This window comes from Eurosta solidaginis, chromosome 5 (genome assembly GCF_040869045.1).
Source record: "Eurosta solidaginis isolate ZX-2024a chromosome 5, ASM4086904v1, whole genome shotgun sequence".
In the NCBI taxonomy this organism is placed as follows: Eukaryota; Metazoa; Arthropoda; class Insecta; order Diptera; family Tephritidae; genus Eurosta; species Eurosta solidaginis.
Genome location: NC_090323.1, coordinates 264,361,423 through 264,383,805, shown reverse-complemented (window position 1 = coordinate 264,383,805; position 22,383 = coordinate 264,361,423). Strand labels below are relative to the sequence as shown.

The 22,383-nt window shown below is 35.2% G+C and overlaps 1 protein-coding gene across 6 annotated transcripts in view; it reads left to right on the top strand.

Annotated features, from left to right (window-relative positions):
- Positions 1 to 21,637, top strand: part of LOC137253401 (uncharacterized) — a 144,483-nt gene extending 122,846 nt beyond the window's left edge. For all 6 annotated transcript variants that reach the window (XM_067790249.1, XM_067790248.1, XM_067790246.1 and 3 more), the window contains 5 exons: positions 16,915 to 17,033; positions 17,919 to 18,056; positions 18,819 to 19,371; positions 19,614 to 20,515; positions 20,589 to 21,637. In XM_067790249.1, the coding sequence (XP_067646350.1) occupies positions 16,915 to 17,033; positions 17,919 to 18,056; positions 18,819 to 19,371; positions 19,614 to 20,515; positions 20,589 to 20,954 (2,078 nt within the window). In that variant the 3' untranslated portion in view covers positions 20,955 to 21,637. The remainder of the gene's footprint in view (positions 1 to 16,914; positions 17,034 to 17,918; positions 18,057 to 18,818; positions 19,372 to 19,613; positions 20,516 to 20,588) is intronic.
- The last annotated feature ends 746 nt before the right edge of the window (positions 21,638 to 22,383 follow it).

The following is a 22,383-nucleotide window of genomic DNA, read 5'->3' as shown; positions in this document are numbered from 1 at the left end:
CATTTAGAGAATTGTTGTTGTAATTTGGTAAAAGCAACTTATCAATTAAAGTTAAAAACAATATATTTTAAAAACTTTTTACACCTACCGGACGCAACTGAAGCAATCAGCTCCGGGTCCTCTGGAAGAGCTTTTGGTGCTGAGGCACTTTTATTTGCATTCGTGCAGCGTGCAAATAATTTGTCTGTAGGGTTATTTTTTTCTGCTTTCCAGCCAGATAGTACGCTTCCTAAATATTAAAATATTCGTATTAGAGTAATATATAATATATAAGTTTATAGATCATTTACACAGCTTTTATAAATTTATTTAATTTTTATGAATATGGGGATAGTGATTACAAAATATAAGCACTACCTATATTTTTATACTTACCAATTTTTTTTTTTGGGAAAACGTCACAGATGGCATTGGCCCACTTCTGCATTTCTGCATATGTCATCTTCACAGAGTTACCGATGTAACTATCGACAATAAAATGAGCTACTGTGTTCTGGCTCTTTGAGTCCAAATACTCATATTTTTCGTTATACGTCAGCGCCATTTGCCCTTTTACTGAGCTTTTTAAACGATTTGTAAGCCGAGTTTTATTTATTAAAGCTACTGGTGGTAATTGGGCTGAAGGTGTGGACTCTCTAGAAACACTCATGTTTGAAGATATTTTCTCCAGCCTTTCCACAACTCGACTGTTATTTGATAAAGTTTGCCTGTCACTTAGGGGCGATTTGTTCTGCAAAAAATAGAGAGAACAGATTAATAGATACAATATCATTACGTACGTAAGGGGAAACAAAAAGCCCCACTATGTATGTAATTCGATCCGAATGGAGATTTTTCATCTTCGATTTTCTACACATAAATTCAATGGCAACTGAGCAATTCCTATTAGATCAAATTACGTAGAATTGCTCTATATCTAGAAACATACCTACTTACCATACTGTTTCGCCATTCTCTAAGACCCGGCTTGAACTTGAACATCTCTCCAAAATTATTAGTATCAAATTTGTCAAAAAGAGTTATTATATCATCCACTTCCATTGTTTCCAAAAAAAGGAAAGAGGTGATCCCATGCATTTTTATTAGCGAATACAAAACATCATCCAGGCGCCACATTTTAAATAATGGCAACGTATCACCTATCGGCTCTGCCACGTGGGTTGCCTGGTCCATTATTTAATTAATTTATTTAATAATAGTTTCCGAATAACACTGAAAAGTTATAGCTTTACACCACACTCCTTGCTTGTTAAACTGCAACTGGAAAATAAAAATTTTTTTTTTCATAGAAATAAAAAAAGAGCGCAAGGACGGTTATCTTTGGCGTCGTAAATACTCATTTCATTTACATGAGCATATGTACATAAATATGTCGCCACATATGTATAAATGCATGTATGCCAATCACTAAACCGCCTGTTAAGTTTTAAAAATGCAATTAATAAGTTATTTCTTATTAATATTTATAAAGAGATATCTTGCAAAATCAGAAGTGATATCAGTTTGTACGGCAACTAGAAAAAACGTTATCATTGGGTGTGCATGCCAAAAATGTGCGAATAAGAATAATAACTTTTTTAGTTTTGTATTATGGCAGTTTTGTTGCAAAATTTAAATTAATAAGTTATTTCTTATTAATATAATCATGAAGATACCTTAAAAAAATAAAAAGTTTTCTCTCTTTTTCCCCCTATTCCATATTTTTACAGAGTAAAATGGAAGGAAATGACAAGATGTTCATATAAATAACAGATACGAAAAGAAATAGAACAAAAATAAGAAGAAATTGTACTCAATAATATCAATAAGAATTGCTTCATAAAACCAAAGAGATTTGCATATAGTTCATTTTTCGTTTCAAACGTTTCGACTACCCCTGAGCCTAAAAACTGCTCACGAAGACAATCTTATTAATTTTATTAGGCATTTTTGGCTCTGTGTGTAACGAACATTAGAAGCACTAAGGGATACTATCATCTCTAAGCCGATGCTAAGCAGTGACTTGTATGAACATCAATAATTCAATCATTATGTCTACACATATGTACGTACACGCAGCGGAGAAGCAACGCACAACCACAGGCATATATCTGAGATACTCCCGAAAGTATGCAACAGTGATGATAATCATGGTACATTTGTACTTTTTTTGGTACATTTCGATTCCCGAAAGTACGTTGGTACTACATTGGCATATTTGGTACATTTTTGTAAAGTACAGCACTACACTTGAAGTCCTCTGCAAATCGGCAAAGTGCATTCTTCGTTTCTGGGCGGAATTGCTCATATCAAACCACATGCGTGCTCTGAAGCTTGTATTCGAGCTGAAAATTTAGTTAAAACTACACCGAAAATTGTAGAGTGCGTTGACAATAAATCTAGGAGCAATTCAGAAAGCCAAGTCACAAAGAGCTTTGAGGTAAAGTCAAGTTGTTTTGTCGCCGAGCACAATTTGCCATCTGCAATTATGGATCATTTAAATATGCTTATGAAAAATAGCATAACTGATTCTAAAATTGTGAACAAATTTTGCATCAATGGAATTATAGCGCAGAAAATTGTAAATCCATAATTGCATTTTGTCAGAAGAATTATTACTCTATAATAATCGATGATACGACTGATATATGTATATCAAAAAAATTTTACAGATTCGAATTTATGATAGGTTTTTAGATTTGATACCTTTGACCGGTAGTAGAGCGGAGGGTATTTTATTTTAATGCCATTATTAAATCTTTGGAAGACCATTCAATACCACTTGAAAATGTGATTAGTTTCACTGCCGTTTCAAGACCGTTTGCGATGCATTTCCCAAAAAAACTAATAAATTTTTTAAAGACGTAAACTATCATTTTTGTAACAGTCCCCTTAGGAGAGTAGACTTTCAGTGTTTTCAAGAACATTTCGGTACAGAAATGCATGTTATACTAAAGTACGCCCCAACAAGGTGGCTTTCTAGACAAGCAGTCATAGATAGAATTCTTGAGCAAAGGGATGCCCTCAAGTATTACTTTAATCTTTACATATTTGAAAATAAAAGCAATAATCAAAATATTAATCTTATATCTGAAATTTTTCAAAATCCTATTTACAAAGTGTATTTTACATTTCTTTCTTATATTTTAAATGAAATAAATAATGTGAATATAGAAATGCAGTCTGAAGATATTCGCATACATTTACTTATTCCCAAATTAAAAAGTTTACTTTATCAAATGGAGAGCAACTTTATAAAAAAATCTTATGAAGTTTATTGTGGATATTATTCTATCAAACAACCTTTTCGAAAAAGATGACGTACACATATTTATGAGCTGCGCTAAACAATTTTGTATACAATTTTGTAGTACTTTATTAAAGAAAGTAAATTTGAATGATACAACTTTGTTGTGGGCTGCAAAGCTTTCATCTGAAAGTATTTTAAACGGCGAAACAAATAGTAGTGTGCCTTTAGTTATTGACTTGTTTCCGAAATCTGAATTTGATAAAATAGAGAAAATTAATTCTGAGTTTAGAGCTTTAGCAGAGCATGAGAGCCTTAAAAAATTCAAGAATTTAAATATATGCAGCTTTTGGGAAGAAATAAGATCAGTTAAAAATGAACTAAATGCGCCAATGTTTTCCAATATTTATAGAATAGTTCAAGGCATATTGTCGATTCCACATTAATCCGCAAACGTAGAAAGGATATTTTCTATACAAAACTTAATTAAAACTAAGTGTAGAAATAGACTTCAAATAAACACGGTTTCGAATGAGTTATTAGTATAGATATAGGAGACAATTTGTCAACTTTTATACCTGAATCTAAATATTTTGTACCTAAAATGTTTTTATGAAATGTTTTTGCATTGATTGCAGCTGTTATCTTTTTTAAATATTAATTTTGTGTTCCTTACTGTTACTAAGGAAATAAATGTATTTATATATGTACATACTTATACGCTTTAATCGATAAACTTCTTTTATTATTTTTACTGGAAAAGTATTTCTTCATAAATCATATTTCCCTGTTATACTACCTTTAATTTGCGTTGGAAAATTTCCTAACTAAACACAGTTTTTGGATAAAGAAGCAGAATATAACTCTAGTTTGGTTCAAATTCGCATCCGAAGACTTTTGGTACATTTTTGAATGATTTGGTACATTTTTTTCCTCGTTTGGTACAAAATGAAAAATCCATTTGGTATGCAATGGTTGTGCAAGTGTTGCTCACATATACACGAGCATGGGGTATGAGAGAAGCTATAAAATCATGCATCTGTAGTTACAGCTGAATAATTTTATAGCTGATAACTAACTAGTAAGTTCTGGAAATAGAAAAGCTTAGAAATATGCAGCGAGGAAATCAGGCAGTATAAAAGGCAGCAACAGTAGAGGCACGACAATCAGTTTGATTTAAAACGCTATCTGGCGAGCAATAGTAGTGTTATTCTGAAGTACTTTAATAAAGGCCGTTTTGCATTATTGAATAGTGGAGTTATTTATTCAACAGTTTAGTGATTCGAACCTTAGCAGAAAGTTGCAAATAAGGAGAATTGCAGTAAATTCGTTACAATTGGTGTCAGAAGAGGAATTATTGAATAAATTCCGAAGATTGCGAATACAACTTGGACATGGCAAAGTGGAGTGAATTGAAGATCCATCAATTGAAGAAGGAGTTGGAGAGCCGTGGGTTGAATACAACCGGCAATAAAATCGAAATTCAGGCAAGACTACGAGAGGCAATGGAGGCAGAAGGAATTAACGTGGAAGAGTACGTCTTTCATCGTGATGGCAACGAGACAACAACAATAATTGAGGAGGAAAACGAAACACCGCAGACAATGGAAAACACAGACTTGAACACAATATTAGCTGCAATATCTACACAAACGTCGACAGTAACATCCAAGATGGAAAAACATACTTATTTTGCTATCGGCGTGTTATCATAAAGTTATCGGCTTTGTTATCAAAAATGTACCGAATAGTTATCGAAAAGTTTGGTTTCTTATCCAAGTGTTACCAATTTGTTAAGTACATGCTGTAGGGTTATATTTATATTCAACTTTAAATGTACCTACTTTCAATAAATTGAATTTTTTTTGTTCTTGTTAATTTTTATTTTTCAATTGTAAAATATTGTCTTTCAAAAATTTTCATTCGGTTGAAATATTTAAAAACGTTTTGTAACATACTTTTAGGAGCGGTTAAATAAAAATATTTTATAAAAATAGATAGTGCTTGTTATTAAATAGTGATTTATATATTAAATACCACCTTGGCGATCTAGCCAGCCAAACATAAAACCGTCCTTCAAAAACAACGAATCAAATTTTAATTCTTGTATGCTGTATGAAATTATAACGCCACCAGTTGATGTTCAGCAAAAATCGATTTATTCTCTTCCTAGTTATATATTATGCGAGTGGAAACCATATTGACTTCCGAAAACGATACCATAGTTCTGTTTACTATATCCAACTTATTACGTTTTTTATCAGCAAATTCTTAAACAAATTGTTAAAGGTGGTGCACTTGAACAAACTTTAATTGATTTACAAAAGACCAGCGAAGAGATTTATTTAAATTCACTTTCAAATAAAGTGCGTAACATCTTGCTAACTCGCTAAAAGTTTTGTAATTCGTACCTTTAAACCAGTGTGAAGTGTCCTCACTACTCGAAGAATTATCAGAAAAACAAGTTGAAAATATATACCAAATATATCGTGAACATCACAAGAGCCCTCTCTAACGCGTATTTGACGTAGACGTGGTGGTCCAAAAACTAGATTCACTTCTATAAAATTAGCTTATTTTCAACTGCACGACGTCGTCTTCGTCGTACTTTTGGATTGTCATTATTTCAGGCGTTACCGCTGCATCATTAACATCAGCCTTTCAATCAAACATTGCAAGAGCAACAACAACAAAAGCTACAAATACAAAACAATTAAAGCCATTGCACAATACATTGTCTAATTTCATCAATCAATTTTAAAGCCATTGCACAATACATTGTCTAAATTCATCAATCAATTTTAAACCATTGCGACAAATATTTGGTGAGCTGTATCTAGTATTAATATTATTTATATATATCTGTATATGTATCAAAATAGATTAATAATTTGGGTTTTATAAACGCTCCTTTCCGGACATTTTTATTTCTTCCTATAATATAATTTTTGTAGTTATTTCTATTTACAATGTTTCATTCACCATCAAATAATACACGTACATCTACACCACGAAAATCAAGTAAACGATTCACTTATTGATTTGGATAATGAAAATTATCAAAATGATTTACCAAATCCATATGTGAATCAAAATAATGACATTTTTGCTACATCGGTAAAACTTCCCCTTTTTTGGACTAATTGCCCTGAAGCATGGTTCATCCATGCTGAAATGCAATTTAGTCGAAAGAACATTACTCAGGAAGGGACAAAATATGATATGCCATAACTGCACTTCCACAGGATGTAATTATGACAATTCTTGATTTTATTCAAAATCCTCCTGAAAATGACAAATTTTCTGCATTAAAGAAAATTTTAATTGAACGGCACTCATTAAGTGAGAATTCCAAATTAGATCGAGTGTTATCCGATTCAGAAATGGGAGATCGTAAACCTTCTGAGTTTTATCGGTCTCTAGTGCTACTCTCTGGAAACAATTTTAGCAAAGAAATTCTTAAAAAGCTTTGGATAAGGAAGTTGCCCAAAAATTTAAGTATTATTCTTACTAGTTCGAATTTGAATGAAATAAGTGAATTAGTTAAATTAGCCGATAATATTTGGGAAGTTTATAATAAAAATGAAATAGCCTCAGTTAGTAATTTTCCAAATTTTAAAAGCGAAAATGCAGTTATTTCAAATTTGGTTCAAACAACTAACATGATGTGCAAAAATTTTGAAAAATTGTCATTAGAGATCAGTGAAATTAAAAATCAGATGAGTCAAAATTATTCAAGGTCCCGATCTTTTAGTAGGAATCGTTTTAGAAGTCCTTCTAGATATCGATCAAAGTCTCGTGACAACCCAAATTGGCTCTGTAGGTATCATTATAAGTTTGGTAATCAGGCTTTGAAGTGCGAACAACCATGCGCTTTTAAAAATAATAGTTCGTCAAACTAAAGTTATCCGTTGTTACGGCGACAAACAACGGACATTTAGACACCTTTACACGTCGCTTATTTATTTTTGATAAAACAAACAAACTTAATTTTTTAATAGATAGTGGAGAAGAAATTTCAGTGCTTCCGGTTTCAAAATCTTCAAGTTCGAAAAAGTCATCAGATATTATTTTAACTGCAGCTAACGGTTCAACGATTTCGACAAACGGCAAAAAACTTTTAAATATTAATTTAGGACTGCGTCGCGAATTTCCGTTCACGTTTTTAATAGTGGATATAGCTAAACCAATTATCGGTGCTGATTTTTTGTGTAAATATGGTTGATGTTAAACGCAAATGCTTAGTAGATCCGATAACAAGTCTTTCAATTAACACAATTTCATGTGTTTGTAATGTTTCGCTACCAAAAGTTTTCGCTGTTGATAACAAATTTACAAAGTTACTAAAAGAATTTCCTTCTTTATTTTCTGAACCAGATTATTCACAACCAGTTAGACATACAACAGTTCACAGATTAGACACTGAAGGAAATTTGCCATTTTCTAAACCAAGACGTTTAGACCCCATTAAATTCAAAGTAGCTAAAACTGAATTCGATTTTTTAGTAAAGACAGGGATATGTAGACCTTCTAATTCAGCAGTAGCATCTCCTTTACATCTTGTACCCAAGAAGGAGTTAAATGACTGGCGTCCTTGTGGAGATTTTAGAAGATTAAATGTCGTAACAGTCCCTGATCGTTATCCTTTGCCCCATGTTCATGACTTCAACATGAATCTAAGAAATAAGAAAATATTTTCAAAATTAGATTTGGTAAGAGCTTATCACCAAATTCCAATGGCAGAAGAGGATATCTATAAAACTGCAATCACTACGCCTTTTGGCATGTTTGAATTTGTACGAATGCCTTTCGGGCTTAGGAACTCCGCGCAAACAACGATTTATTAATGAAGTAGTTAATGATTTAGACTTTGTTTTTACATATATTGATGATCTCTTAGTGGCAAGCGAACATGAGAACAACATTTCAAAGATCTTCGCGTACTATTTCAGCGTCTAACGGAGTACGGTTTAAATATAAAACCAAGTAAATGTACTTTTGGCATAACAAATGTTGACTTTTTAGAACATAATATTTCTGAAACGGGAATTAGACCGTCAGAAGAAAAAGTTATAGCCATTCGAAATTTTGATCGTCCAAAATCTATTAAGCAGGCACAAAAATTTATTGGTATGGTTAATTATTACCATCGATATATACCAAAATTAGCAGAGTTTACGACAGTTATCTATGATTTAATTAATAGAACAAATAAGAAGCGAGGCAAGATTTTAATTTGGTATGATACATCTAATAAATCTTTCGAATGCATTAAAGAAAAGTTTGCATCTGCGATATTGTTAAATCATTTTAACAAAGATGCAAAACTTTCTTTAAATGTAGTTGCATCCAATACGGCAATAGGTTGTTGTTGTTGTTGTTGTTGTTGTAGCAATGCTCGCCCCACCTAATAGCCGCGACCGATCACAAATTGTCATCAATATCCTCTAACGGGAGTCCAAGGAAACTTGCCGTTTCAACAGGGGTGGACCATAAGGAAAGGGGTGTTAGAGGCGTTGGTTCCACATTACAATTAAAGAGATGGTTGGTGTCATGTGGGGACACATTGCAAGCAGGGCATACATTTTGTATGTCGGGGTTGATTCTGGATAGGTAAGAGTTTAACCTGTTACAGTATCCAGAACGAAGTTGAGCAAGAGTGACACGCGTTTCCCTGGGGAGTATGCGTTCCTCTTCTGCGAGTTCTGGATATTTTTCTTCAAGTACTGGGTTCACCGGGCAAATCCCGACATAAAGGTCCGACGCCTGTCTATGGAGTTCACCGAGGACCTGCTTGTGTTTTTCCGCTTCATACGGCTGGGTTCTCAGGTGCCGTATTTCATCAAAATGCTTACGGAGATGACTCCTTAGGCCCCTAGGCGGTGCTGGTTCGTCAATCAGATGTCTGTTGGGATGCCCAGGTTTCTGGGTATTCAACAGAAACTGTTTGGTCAGCATCTCATTTCTCTCCCTGATGGGGAGTATTCTCGCCTCATTATGCAGATGGTGTTCTGGGGACATAAGAAGACAGCCCGTGGCGATTCTGAGAGCAGTATTTTGGCAGGCCTGTAGTTTCTTCCAGTGGGTGGTTTTTAGGCTTGGCGACCATATGGGTGACGCGTAGCACGTAATCGGCTGGCTAATTGCTTTGTATGTGGTCAAGAGCGTTTCTTTATCTTTTCCCCAGGTACTGCCAGCAAGGGATTTGAGGATTTTATTACGGCTCTGAATTCTTGGAACAATTGCGGTTGCGTGCGCACCAAAATGTAGATCCTGATCAAACGTCACACCCAAGATTTTGGGGTGTAGTACAGTCGGTAGCGTAGTGCCATCGACGTGGATGTTCAATATGGTCGACATTTGGGGCGTCCATGTTGTAAATAAGGTCGCGGAAGATTTAGTCGGTGACAATGCCAGGTTTCGCGAGGCGAAAAAACTGGAGAGATCAGGGAGATAGCCGTTTATTTTATTGCATAGCTCATCGATCTTTGGGCCTGGGCCTGTGGCCATTATTGTGCAGTCATCGGCGTAGGAAACGATTGTGACTCCTTCCGGTGGTGAAGGTAGCTTAGATATGTAGAAATTAAACAAAAGCGGGGATAGGACACCACCCTGTGGCACCCCTTGTTTAATTCTCCTTTGTTTTGATGTTTCGTTTCTGAATTGCACCGATGCCTGCCGACCACCCAGATAATTTGCGGTCCACCTTTTAAGACATGGGGGAAGGCTGGACCCTTCCAGGTCTTGCAGTAACGAGCCATGGTTGACCGTATCAAAAGCTTTTGATAGGTCTAACGCTACGAGTACTGTTCTATGGTGGGGATATTGGTTCAAACCGCAATTTATCTGGGTGCTAATGACATTTAGCGCGGAGGTAGTGCTATGGAGTTTTCTGAAGCCATGCTGATGAGTGGCTAGCTGCAAATGTGCTTGGAAATAAGGGAGCAAAATGGCTTCAAGCGTCTTTGCCACTGGCGATAGGAGAGATATCGGACGATATGACTCACCTACGTTAGCTGGTTTCCCAGGCTTTAGTAGCGGGACCACCTTGGCCATTTCCATTTCTCGGGTATGACAAAGGTGGAAAGAGACAGGTTGAAGACATGCGCTAAATATTTGAAACCCTCTTTCCCTAGGTTTTTAAGCATCGGCATGACTATGCCGTCTGGGCCCACTGCTTTTGATGGTTTAGCGCGACCAATGGCGTCCTCAACCTCTCTAGCGGTGATGGTAATTGGTGACGCGCTGAGTTTGTGTTTATGTGCGTGTCTATTGGCTCTCCGTCTATCTTTGTCGACCGTAGGATGCATTATATATTGTCGGCAGAAAGCGCTCGCGCATTTTTTCGCATCCGACAGCACCTTATCGCCAAAGGCGATGGAAACTTTGTCTTTGTGCTTAGTCGGATTCGATAGGGACTTTACGGTGGACCAAAGTTTACCTACACCGGTAGAGAGGTTACAACCTCTTAGGTGCTCTTCCCATTTCGCCCGCTTGTGTTCGTCCACAAGCAATCTGATGCGTTGGTTTATATCCCTTATTTGGGGGTCGCCTGGATCAAGCTGTCTTATGAGGTCGCGTTCCCTCGCTAAGCTCGCGGCCTCCGCCGGGAAGTGGGGCCGGATTTCGGGAATTCTCCCGGCGGGAATGAAATGTGCCGAGGCGGATTCAATGACCTTACGGAAGGCACGCTCCCCTTGGCGGGCATCAGTCGGGATAGGGAGGGCAGCAAAGCTGCTGTCTGTTGCAGATTTATATTCTTCCCACTTTCCTTTTTTGAAGTTTATGAAAGTGCGGCAATAGGTGGTGTCATACATCAAACGTTTAATAATAAGTCAGAACCACTTGCATTCTTTTCAAAGAAATTATCTCCATCCGAAATTAAATATAGCGCATTTGATAGGGAACTATTAGCTATTTATTTGAACATTAAACATTTTCGTTACCTTCTAGAAGGACGTGAATTTACAGTTTTCACAGATCACAAGCCTCTTGTATTTGCTTTAAATTCAAAAACAGAACGCAGTCCAAGACAGACTAGACATATGGAATTCATTGCTCAGTTTACGAATGACATTAGGTATATTAAAGGACAAGAAAATGTTGTAGCTGATACATTATCTCGTGCGTTTGAAGTAGAAGAGATTAATAATTCGGACATTAATTTAAAAATTTTACAAAGTGAACAACAACAAGACAGTGAATTAAGCAAACTTACCTCAGAGCAAACATTTTTAAATTTGAAACTAATAAAAATTCCTGTTCTTAACTTTAATATATGGTGCGAAGTGTCAGGAGAAAATCCTAGGCCTTTCATTCCAAACAATTTAAGAAAAATAATATTTGATATGTTACATGGGATTTCACATCCTGGTAGTAGAGCTACACGTCGTTTGATAGTTAAGAAATATTTTTGGCCTAAAATGAATAAAGATATTAATACTTGGTCTAAAGAATGTATAAGTTGCCAAAAATCGAAAGTACATCGTCATACAAAATCTCCAGTTATGAAAATTCCAATTCCAAAATCTAGATTTGAACACATTCACTTAGATATTGTTGGACCCTTACCTGTTTCAAAAGGATATCGTTACATATTAACTATAATTGATAGATTTACACGTTGGCCAGAAGCATTCGCACTAAGAGATATTTCTGCAGTTACGGTTGTAAATAAATTTTTTAAAGAATATATTTCACGTTTTGGAGTTCCATTAGAAATAACAACAGATCAGGGATCTCAATTTACTTCAAACTTGTTTTCAGAATTAACCAAACTTCTTGGAAGTCATCAAAAAACAACTTCTCCTTATCATCCCCAAGCTAATGGAATGATAGAACGTTTTCATAGACAGCTTAAATCTTCAATAATGGCTAGGAATGGATCCAGAGATTGGTATGAAGAGTAACCAATAGTACTTATGGGTTTGCGATCGATTTTTAAAGAAGATATTTCAGCAACACCGGCTGAAATGGTTTATGGACAAAATTTAAGATTACCTGGTGAATTATTTGTTTCAACTACAGAGAATATAACTTCAACGGATGTTTTAAGTAGTTTGCGTGAACATTTTAAAAATTTTAAATCAAATTTGGAACATCATCAAAATTCTAGTGGTATTTTTGTTTCAAAAGATTTAAAAGATTGTCATTTTGTTTTTGTACGTGTAATAAATAAACATTCCTTGCAACAACCGTATGAAGGTCCTTATAGAGTTATTGAAAAAGATATTAAAAACTTTAAAATTGAAATAAACAATGAAATTAAATCTATTCCTATTGATCGTTTAAAACCAGCAATGATTGATAAAATACAGATACCTAACACAAAAACAAAAAAGAAAGTTACTTTTAATTTATTTAACATTAAATCTCCGGAAGGGGGAGTATTGCAGGGTTATATTTATATTCAACTTTAAATGTACCTACTTTAAATAAATTGAATTTTTTTTGTTCTTGTTAATTTTTATTTTTCAATTGTAAAATATTGTCTTTCAAAAATTTTCATTTGGTTGAAATATTTAAAAACGTTTTGTAACATACTTTTAGGAGCGGTTAAATAAAAATATTTTATAAAAATAGATAGTGCTTATTATTAAATAGTGATTTATATATTAAATACCACACATGCTTTGAATGTTTGCTTGTACCAAAGCATAGCTTTTTTTATTTTTGGCCAGTTTTTTTCGAACAAGATTTAGCATTGTGCTATTTTTAGAAGCACAACAACTAACCAATGAATGTTACTGCTTTATGTCGATTATCGATTATTGTTATATATGGACTTTTAAATACTTCCTTGCCTTTTTTTAATTTTATTTATTTATTATGTTTTTTTTTTTTCAACTCAAATTTTCTAAATATTATATATTCTGCTTCTCGAGAGAAACATTCTGCTTCCCTGAATATATATACATAAAAGATTCAGTCACCCACTACACAAAATCATTCCAGAGAAAATTGAGTGCTTCCTACTTACGTTTGCTACTTACTTAAGTATTCCAATAATGATTATGGTGCCTATACTTCCGCCTATACTACGACTATTATTGCCTTCCCTTAAATGAAAAAAAAAAAATTTAATTATTTTGTTTCGCAATCTTTAAGCTGCTTCTTCAAATTGAGCCAATTGCTCGCTTAATTGTTTTACTCAAGATAAATAGAATCATTAAAAAGTACAAATTATAACCGCATTGGAATCTACTTTTTATAGAACTTAAATTGCGTTGTTGCTTTCTTCCTGTTATGTTACGTAAACGGATTGCAATCAATTTACATAAAAAAAATGGCAAATTTGCATAAAAAAACTACAGACAACCACACAGAGCAATAATAAAAACAACTTTGTACTTGCTTGCTATTTGCCGCCATAATCAATTGGAAAGACATACAGCCCAATTCTGAACGAAAATTTCGTGCGAGTTTTTTCCCTTCTCCCATTCCTCGTATTCTAAATAAAAATTCCTTGTGAGTTTTTTCACTTCTCCCTTTCCTCCTATTCTGAACAATGTTCGAAAAAGCGGAAACCGGTTATGGGAGAAAAGTAGGTATTATGAATGTGAGGGAGAGGGAGATTTCTCTGCCATTTCATAGGAGTTTTTTCACTAGTTAAATTAAAGGGAATGCATCAAAATAGTTAAAGGAAATTGGCTATTTTACGAAAGAACACTTATTTGTACAAATTTGTGCTAAAATATGTATTTACATTCTACCCCAATATTCTCACTGTTAATACAACAACAACAACAACCACAATATTCTTTAATTTAAGTCGAAAAGTATATCATAAGTAACGGAAGAGATCTTCGCATATTTGATGCAGCCATCCAGAAATTGGGCAAGGATTTTTTAAGAAGGCTTAAATAGATTTTGGCATATGATGAAGGACGAATTCAACTCAAATTGGCCGCCAGAAAATTGCTTTACTGAATGAAAGCAGGCAACTCCGGCAGATTTGTGTTATGCGGCCGTCTTCTTCTTATGTTCCGCTGTTGATGTTGCTGTGGCACCAATTCATTACTCATTTCAGTGAATACCACATGAAATGCAATAAATACTGTGCAATGTTTATATTTTATTTCTTAATTTCCAACAAATTTGCAACAATAATTAAACTTTTAAATTTTTTAAACAAAATAAGAAATGTGCAACGAAATTTCAATTGACAAAACAGCTGACTTCGAAAATTCGAAATTCCTATTCCCCAATTATTGTTCTCTCTAGGAGAACAGAATTGGAGGAATTTTTCCGCGGGAATAAAAAAATCCGCGAGAACAAAATTCCGCGAGAATATTTAGAATTGGTCTGATAATAAATTGAATCTTAAATAACAGAAAAATCGTCATGAACCAGTTGAATATGGGCAAGCGGTTGAGGCGCGCCATTCTGCACGTAAGCAATAGGGATAACGAAAATTAAATGAAATAATACGTTAAATGCAAAGAAAAATACGAAATAAGAAATGCATATATAAGTAACTCATCGCCAATGAAAAATTGAAATTCAGTATAACGATACGTTCGCTGTGCGCGCCACAACTGATCGCGGCGTTGCTCCAAAACGTTCCAGGCGCCTTATAGCGCGCTCATCGCTCTAAGACAGCGCGCAACACACACACACAAAACAACGGTATGCGGCATTCGCTTGTGCAATCGCGCATAGTTGCAGCAATCCCTGCCAAAGATGCAATCAAGAGCCAACGTAATATATAGGCATATCTTACGGCAGCATACTACTATGATGAGCGCTTGCATGGTGGTGGCGCGCGCAACTTAAAGGGCCCCATTTGTTATGCAGCGCAATAATCAAATCGATGGCGCTTAGCTTGTTTTTCGCGAAACACATATATATGCCAAAAACAAACTTAAAAAATTTGTGCAAAGTTGCGTGACACTAACGCATGTCATGCTGATTGTTGATTACCGCCAATTTACAAGTTCGCACACCCGCATTTTGAGTGTCGCACGTCTGCAACCCATTTGCCAAAATTCAAATAAATGCAAAATTAGCTTTACGATTGTTTGTGCGCTGGTTACAACAACAATTGGCTTTGCTGACGTTGCTTAGTATAAAATGTAAGATATGTCCGCTTGCTTAGCACGCAGAACTAAATGGCGCGTGGATGAGCATGAATTTTGAATGAATAGCCCCAGCATGTCTGTTTGGGCGTATTTGTTTTTAGCTAAACATAACACAGCAGGCGCCGTCTTTTTCTAAGTGACTTAATTGTTTACTTTAAAAACAATTTTTTTCAAAAGCTTACACACATACATATCTAAATGTGTATGCCGCATCTATGTTTATCATTAGCGTAATAAGTACGAAATGGATTTTGTCAATATTTCGCAAGCATAAGTGGCCATACATTTTAACAGTACTTTACATATAGACTTTGCTTTTATTTGTTATTGTACAATTTTCCACAACATTTCACGGTTCCTATAGATTTTTGTTGGCAACGCGTCAAAACGTTTGTTAATTGCCGTCACCGCCACACTGCAAACATTGGACCCACCTCGTCTGTAAGGGGCGTGCCGCGTGTACCAACGAAGTCTACATATGTGCTTCAGAAATATTGGCAGCGCATTTATTGATGATAATCGTGGAGCGTTGTAAAATTTTATATGCTTATGTGTGTATCTTTGTGCACTAATAAAAGACTTACGCGTCACACCTGGCACGTTCAACCGCACCATGGGGGCATTGTTTGTATGTGTTATACTCACGCGCGGCTAGTGGAGTTTTTCAATTATTTTGACAGTTCTATTTAAATTAGTAAAAATTATCTTAGGTTTGTATTTGAAGTGACATTTTCTGTGGTCACCCGAAACTGCTTAATTAAATTTTTATTTATTTTTTTTTTAATGATTGTGGACGTCATGGGTGAGAAAGGTTCTTATGAATGAAAAGAAGCAAAAATTAACGTAATTACTCAGCTTACTTTTAGGCGTACGTATTATGTTTTAATAATTGACTTTGTATTCTGATTAGCAACACTTTTTTACAAGGTGACACCAAACTTTTGACAACATCATTAGGATCTTTGATTATTTTATTTGTCACTTTTGGCAATTGTAAACTTTTATATTTACATTTCCGTGCATTCTTATATATTAAATAATGGCTTAATTTAAGGTCATTGAGCTCGATTTGAACTTGACGAAAGTGAAAAATGTCAAAAGTGACATTTGTCAAAAGTGAGAAAATAGTTCGAACGTTAACTGTTGTCTTGTCAACAGATTGTTGTTACAAAGTCTTTGGCAAAAAAAATTAAATTATGGATTTGTAGACGAACGAACCACCGCTTGGATATTTAAGTGGTTGAACTCCAGCATAACAAAAATAATCAGATAAATTAATTTAATTAAAGCAACAAAATATGTCTGTTCAAATTGTCAAAATCTGTGTATTGGTGTTGGGGCGAATAGTATGGAATGGAAACATAATATTTAGCAGTTTTTGTATGTGTAAGAAAATGTTGCCAATGTGTTGGTTTCATTTTAAGTTTGCCATCTCCTTTTGACAATCCCTTCGGCCATGCAATGAAATAAATAAAATCAGCTGATGAGATGAGCCAACCATCCATGATCCATGGATTTTATGTAATATTCTTCTTATTTTTTTTTTTTTTATTTACCTTAAAATTTTTTTATAATTAATTTTAAATTTTCTCCCTTTTTTACTTTCAGCACCTACAAATTTCAAAAGTTTACTACTACGGGCGGAAGTTTTGCGCAAATTGAACCATTTCCAAAGCTCGCTGGCAGATGTTGAGAATGCGTTGAAAACAAGATATACCTCAGCAAAAGTAAGTACTTATAAAATTATATTTGCATATAAATTAAAAAAAAAATTCATTACGTTTCATTGAGGACAAGCGCGTTATTGATACAAAAGCTTTGAACTAAAAGCAGGAGCCGAATCGTAACATACGACCCGTGATCGAATGCAGTTTTCAAAATCACAATACCTCCGAAATGGTTTATCGGATTAATGAAATATGTGAACTAGGGGCAATGCGTACTCACTATATCGATAATATATTATTGTTTTGTTATATTTGGATAGCCTAATTTTTATCGCTTGAGTAAAAATAGCTTTCGATCCGTGATCATACGTTACGATTCCATAGCAAATTGGGAGTAGGGGAACGTAGTGTAGCATATATGTATTTAGCAGTAAGAAGTTATATAAAAATCGTGTTCTTCCAACCTGGTTTGTAAGGCAGTCCGCTAGGTTAGAGGGGTTGAAGCCCATACTATCTCTACATCAATTTCAATTGCGCTCACCCCTGCTACTTCATTTCCTTAGTATTTTTTATCAATTATGTTCTTGCATAACTCTAAAATTGGTTTGCCTACATTTTTCCCTTCCCCGCCATCTTTTTCTACCAGCCAACAATTCGCTATGAATTTTCGACTCTCACTCACACAACCACTCTAAATCTCAATCACACTCACGCAAAACTCCAACTTTTTCTTTAATTACCGCTCCATTTTCTCTTTGTTTAATACCCCTCTTTCTCGGTACCGCTTCACATAATTGCTGAGATAAGAGAAATCTTTTGTTTTCTTCTCAGGGATATGGTACCGCCAAACTAAAATTAGTTTTAACAATATAGGTTAGCATGAATGACGAAATAAAATTTTAATTGTCTGTTAAGTTGCGTAATATCAAATTTTTTTATTTACAGGCTCACTACCTACGCTCTCTAGCTCTATGTGAACTCGGACGTTGCGATGAGGCTCTCTACGACAATTGTTTGGCCATAAGTCTTGATAAGGATACTTTGCTCACTAGCTCGGAACTATTTCAACATGATCTCGCAAAGGTAAGACCGAAATAAAATTTAACAATTATTTACAAAAGTTTTTCAATTCATGTAAATATTTAGTCTTCCGCGTAGTTAGATGGATTCATACCCATTAGATCAACGGAACGGAAAGCCATGATGTTCCTGACAGTTTTACAGTGGGAATTCCAACCAAAAACTTAAATGAAATAAGATTTCGTTTAACGAACTCTAGCGAACTCAGGGAAATTCTTCATTATTCTGTACCTTCTGTTAACTTTCGAATCGCTGAAATGTCAAATAAATAACTCAAACATTCAGTACAGCAAAATTGTCATTATTAAAAATACTAGTAAAACCTCTTTACAATTAAATTATTCGCGGACTTCACTTACAACTTTCAAATTCAAACTGGTTGCCATCACTTAGATTGCACTGTTTTCAAACTCTTAGCTTGCCTCGTTCACCTATTTCTATCAGGGTCTAGACTTTTCGCAAACTTCCGCCTTGAATAGTTCCTTATTTATTTCTCGTTCCTGTTTCTCATTTCGGCTTTGGCTACATACATGTATATCTGTAGTTTTTGTAAGATCATACCCGCTCTTTATTGCTGTATATATGCTGTTCATATATATCTGAAGTATTCTCTGCGCTCTTAGCTGTTGTTTACATGTATGTGTGGCTTCCTTTTTTGCTGGTGTTGTGCATTTATTTATTAGCAGCAAAGTGATAATATTCGCCACCAAATAAATACCAATTAATTTCAAACAAATACTAACGACATTCACTCCTCTCTTACAGAACTTGCAGAAACTTCTCGCCCAAACTCCAAAAAGTAAATCGCTGTTACAGCATACCTACAAATCAGGCTCTGCCGTTCCTTATAAGCTACTTTCAACGGAACAACATTTGCGTCGGCTAAAACAAATCACACTACTCAGCAATGCTAACGGTGATCAATTGAGCTCATACGAAGACGAATTTATACCATGTGATGATAGTAAATGTGATATAATCGCTGATAGTGATTACTTGACACCAATAAATAGTGGTATTGTTAACAAACGCCATATTACAGATGATGGATGCAATCGCAGTGCTAATATTACAGAATATTTTGCTGGTATTGGTAGCACTCTAATGGATAAACGTTTCTCAATCTATGGGGGTATGGAAAAGCATTTAGATATTGAGTTAAGACGACAGACAACGCGTAAACATTTTCGACGAAAATGGACGCAAAAAGAGAAAGAGCTCGTGCCCGCATTGAGTTCAACGTTGGAAGAAGTACATTATAGCGCGCTCTTTCGTAACACTTTTGAGCGGGTGCAGCAAGAGCTACAGCGACTGAAAAGTGAGTCATAAAACATTAATTAAGGGCCAGATTTTGTATAACGCTGTGAATTTTTTATTGCACAATAATTCTCAAAAGCACTCACGTTAAAGGTCACCCATTAAAGTCAGGGCTCTTAAATTATCGAATTTTACTATACACGATATTCGAGTGACTCATTTCGTCACGCTGCGTTTCACATAATGTTCCCCTAAATACTTTTTTCCTACCCCAACTCTAATTTAATTTTTGTTTTCCCGCAGAACTCGATTTGGCGAATGGCGCACCACAAAAACCGCTTCTGCATGTATCGCCCAATCTTGTGGACGCCAGTGATTTCGATTGCGTTTTATGCTGCCGCACATTTTGGAAGCCTGTCGTAACGCCATGTGGTCACACCTACTGTCGGGTATGCTTGGATCGTTGCATGGATTACAGCTCCTCGTGCCCATTGTGTATGTCGCCACTTGTCGAACCAAATGTACCAAATGCTATGTATCAGGGCGCAACCTCGCCTGTACCCTTTGTTGTGGCCAAGCGGCCGGTAACCAAATTTCTTGAAGCCGCAATGAAACGATTCATTCCAGAAATTTACGAAAAACGGTTTCGTCAGGAGATCGATTTGGAGCCATCTGTGCCAGTATTCATTTGTACAACAGCTTTTCCATATGTACCATGCCCGCTTTTTGTCTACGAACCGCGGTATCGTTTGATGGTGCGACGCGCTGTTGAATCCGGTGAAAAGCAGTTTGGTATTGTGCAACCAAATAACGGTAAAACGCGTTACTTTGATATTGGCACAATGTTGGATATACGCGATTGTGTGCTACTTGGCGATGGCTGCTCGATATTGAGTACAGTGGGTTGCAAGCGTTTCAAGATATTGGCGCGCAACGAGAAGGATGGCTATGAGACAGCAAAAGTGGAATATATTTATGATGAGACGATACCAGATGAAATGGTTAAGACGGTGAATAATATGCATGCGGTGGTGTTGTCAAAAGCAATTGAATGGTTTGAGAGTCTTAGCACCGAACTGAAGCAAGAAATCTTGCAGAGTCTAGGCGAAATGCCAGCGGTGGAAGAAAATTGGGAAACTATAGCTGATGGACCAGCGTGGGCTTGGTGGATCATAGCACTGTTGCCGCTCAATCAGCAATTGAAAGTAAGTGTTACCACGTTCTTTACTCAGTCGAACACAACTAATTTCGCACTCTCTTTTCTCTATCCCGTCATAGGTTGACATCCTTGCGACGACTTCTTTGGAGAAGCGTTTGCGAGCCATTGAAAAAACGCTTGATTACATGTCGGGCACCTTGAGGCGCGCACAACAGCAAGACTGCAGCGTGGCTGTGGCTCAGCAGCAGCAGCAACTACAACAACAGCAGCAACAACAGCTTCAACAAGAGCAGCAAGAAGATTGTGATAGCGATTTGCAGCAAGCTGATGAGTGTTGTCAGCGCACAACTACCACACCTTTGCGCACAGTGAATGGTGAACCGCATCATCATCATCATCATCACCACCATCATCATCATCATCACCACCATCATCACCATCATCATCATCATTCGAGCAGCAGTGAACAGGAGTTGTTGCTGTAGTACTGTTGTAATTGTGTTGGTGATTAACGAGTGGCACAAACTCTCAGGACACATGCGTAAGAGGAAGGAGTAGAATATTAATGAAGCATAAATTTATAAGAAAGTGAATTGAAAAAAAAAATAATATTGGAAAAAGCTTTAAAAACATTTCATTAAAATTACTTCACTAGATATACATACATAAAAAGTTCGCCAAAAAAAATAAAAAAAGAAGTGTAATGAAAATGCGCATTGCGCATGCGCAACCATAATCTCTAAGCAGCAGCATAAAAAATGTATTTTGCATGCACACAAATATTAAAAGAAAAATGATATGCAATTAAAATCTACAATTAGCATTCTAAATAATGTGGCAACTATGTCACATTTTAGTGTTAATTTTACATATTTTTCTAATTTGTGTTTTGCATTATTTCCTATTAATAATAAATATTTTTGTAAATGTGAGTGTCTTAGTTTAGTGAATATAAATTTACTATATATACTTAGATTTATATGTAACGGAGGAAAAATAACCGAGCTAAATGTTTAGAAATTTAAAGTAAATTTAATAAATTACATATGTAACTATCTTTTACGATAAAAAATGAGGGAATTTATATTTAAAAGCAAATAAATTAAGTGAGAGAAACAAATGTATTTCAATGTCTAAAATAAAATGTAAAATGTAATGAAAAATTAAATGTGTATTGGAAAATTTTTAATGTTTAGCGCAAGTATTAGAAATACTTTAATGTTTTGGGGACAAAAACAGCAAAAAATTGCAAACCAAAATTTTAAATGACGTGGAAATTGATATTTTGATGTTAGCCTGCCTGTAAATGTGTGACTGTATTTTGTAGCGTAGATCTTATATACGGATACTTTCGAAGTTATTCAATATGAACTAAAAGCTAAATATTTCTTTTAAATATTCAGATTGAGAAATGCAGAAACGTCTGATTTATTTAGAGTCTTGATTCCGATTTTTGTTTTGAACAATTAGAATGGGAGTTTTGATTAAAATCTATCAGTCATACGAGGTTAATTCATTTACCTTGTACAGCTGATACAATATTCCTCTAATGGAAATCTAATTTTCAGAGAAGTATAAATCTACTCAAAATTTTGGTAAAGCACTTTCTTCATATTAGCTGTGCACAATATCACAATAAAAATGCATTACGCCTTCAGAAAAAAATGGGTGTGTATACTTATGTACGTAATTCAACAAAATTTCAGGCAAATCGAGGAGTAAATAGCATTGGTTCAAATAAATCACTCCCTGGTGTACTTCCCGGAAAGAAACTGCACAGGAACACTCTCCGGGTCGATGTAGAGCTATTTGTACATTTGAATAAAATCGATGGAGTGGTTTCAAAGTCCATAAGTTGCATACAAACATATGTACATCCTTCATTATATATATATATAGAGAGATTAAACTTCC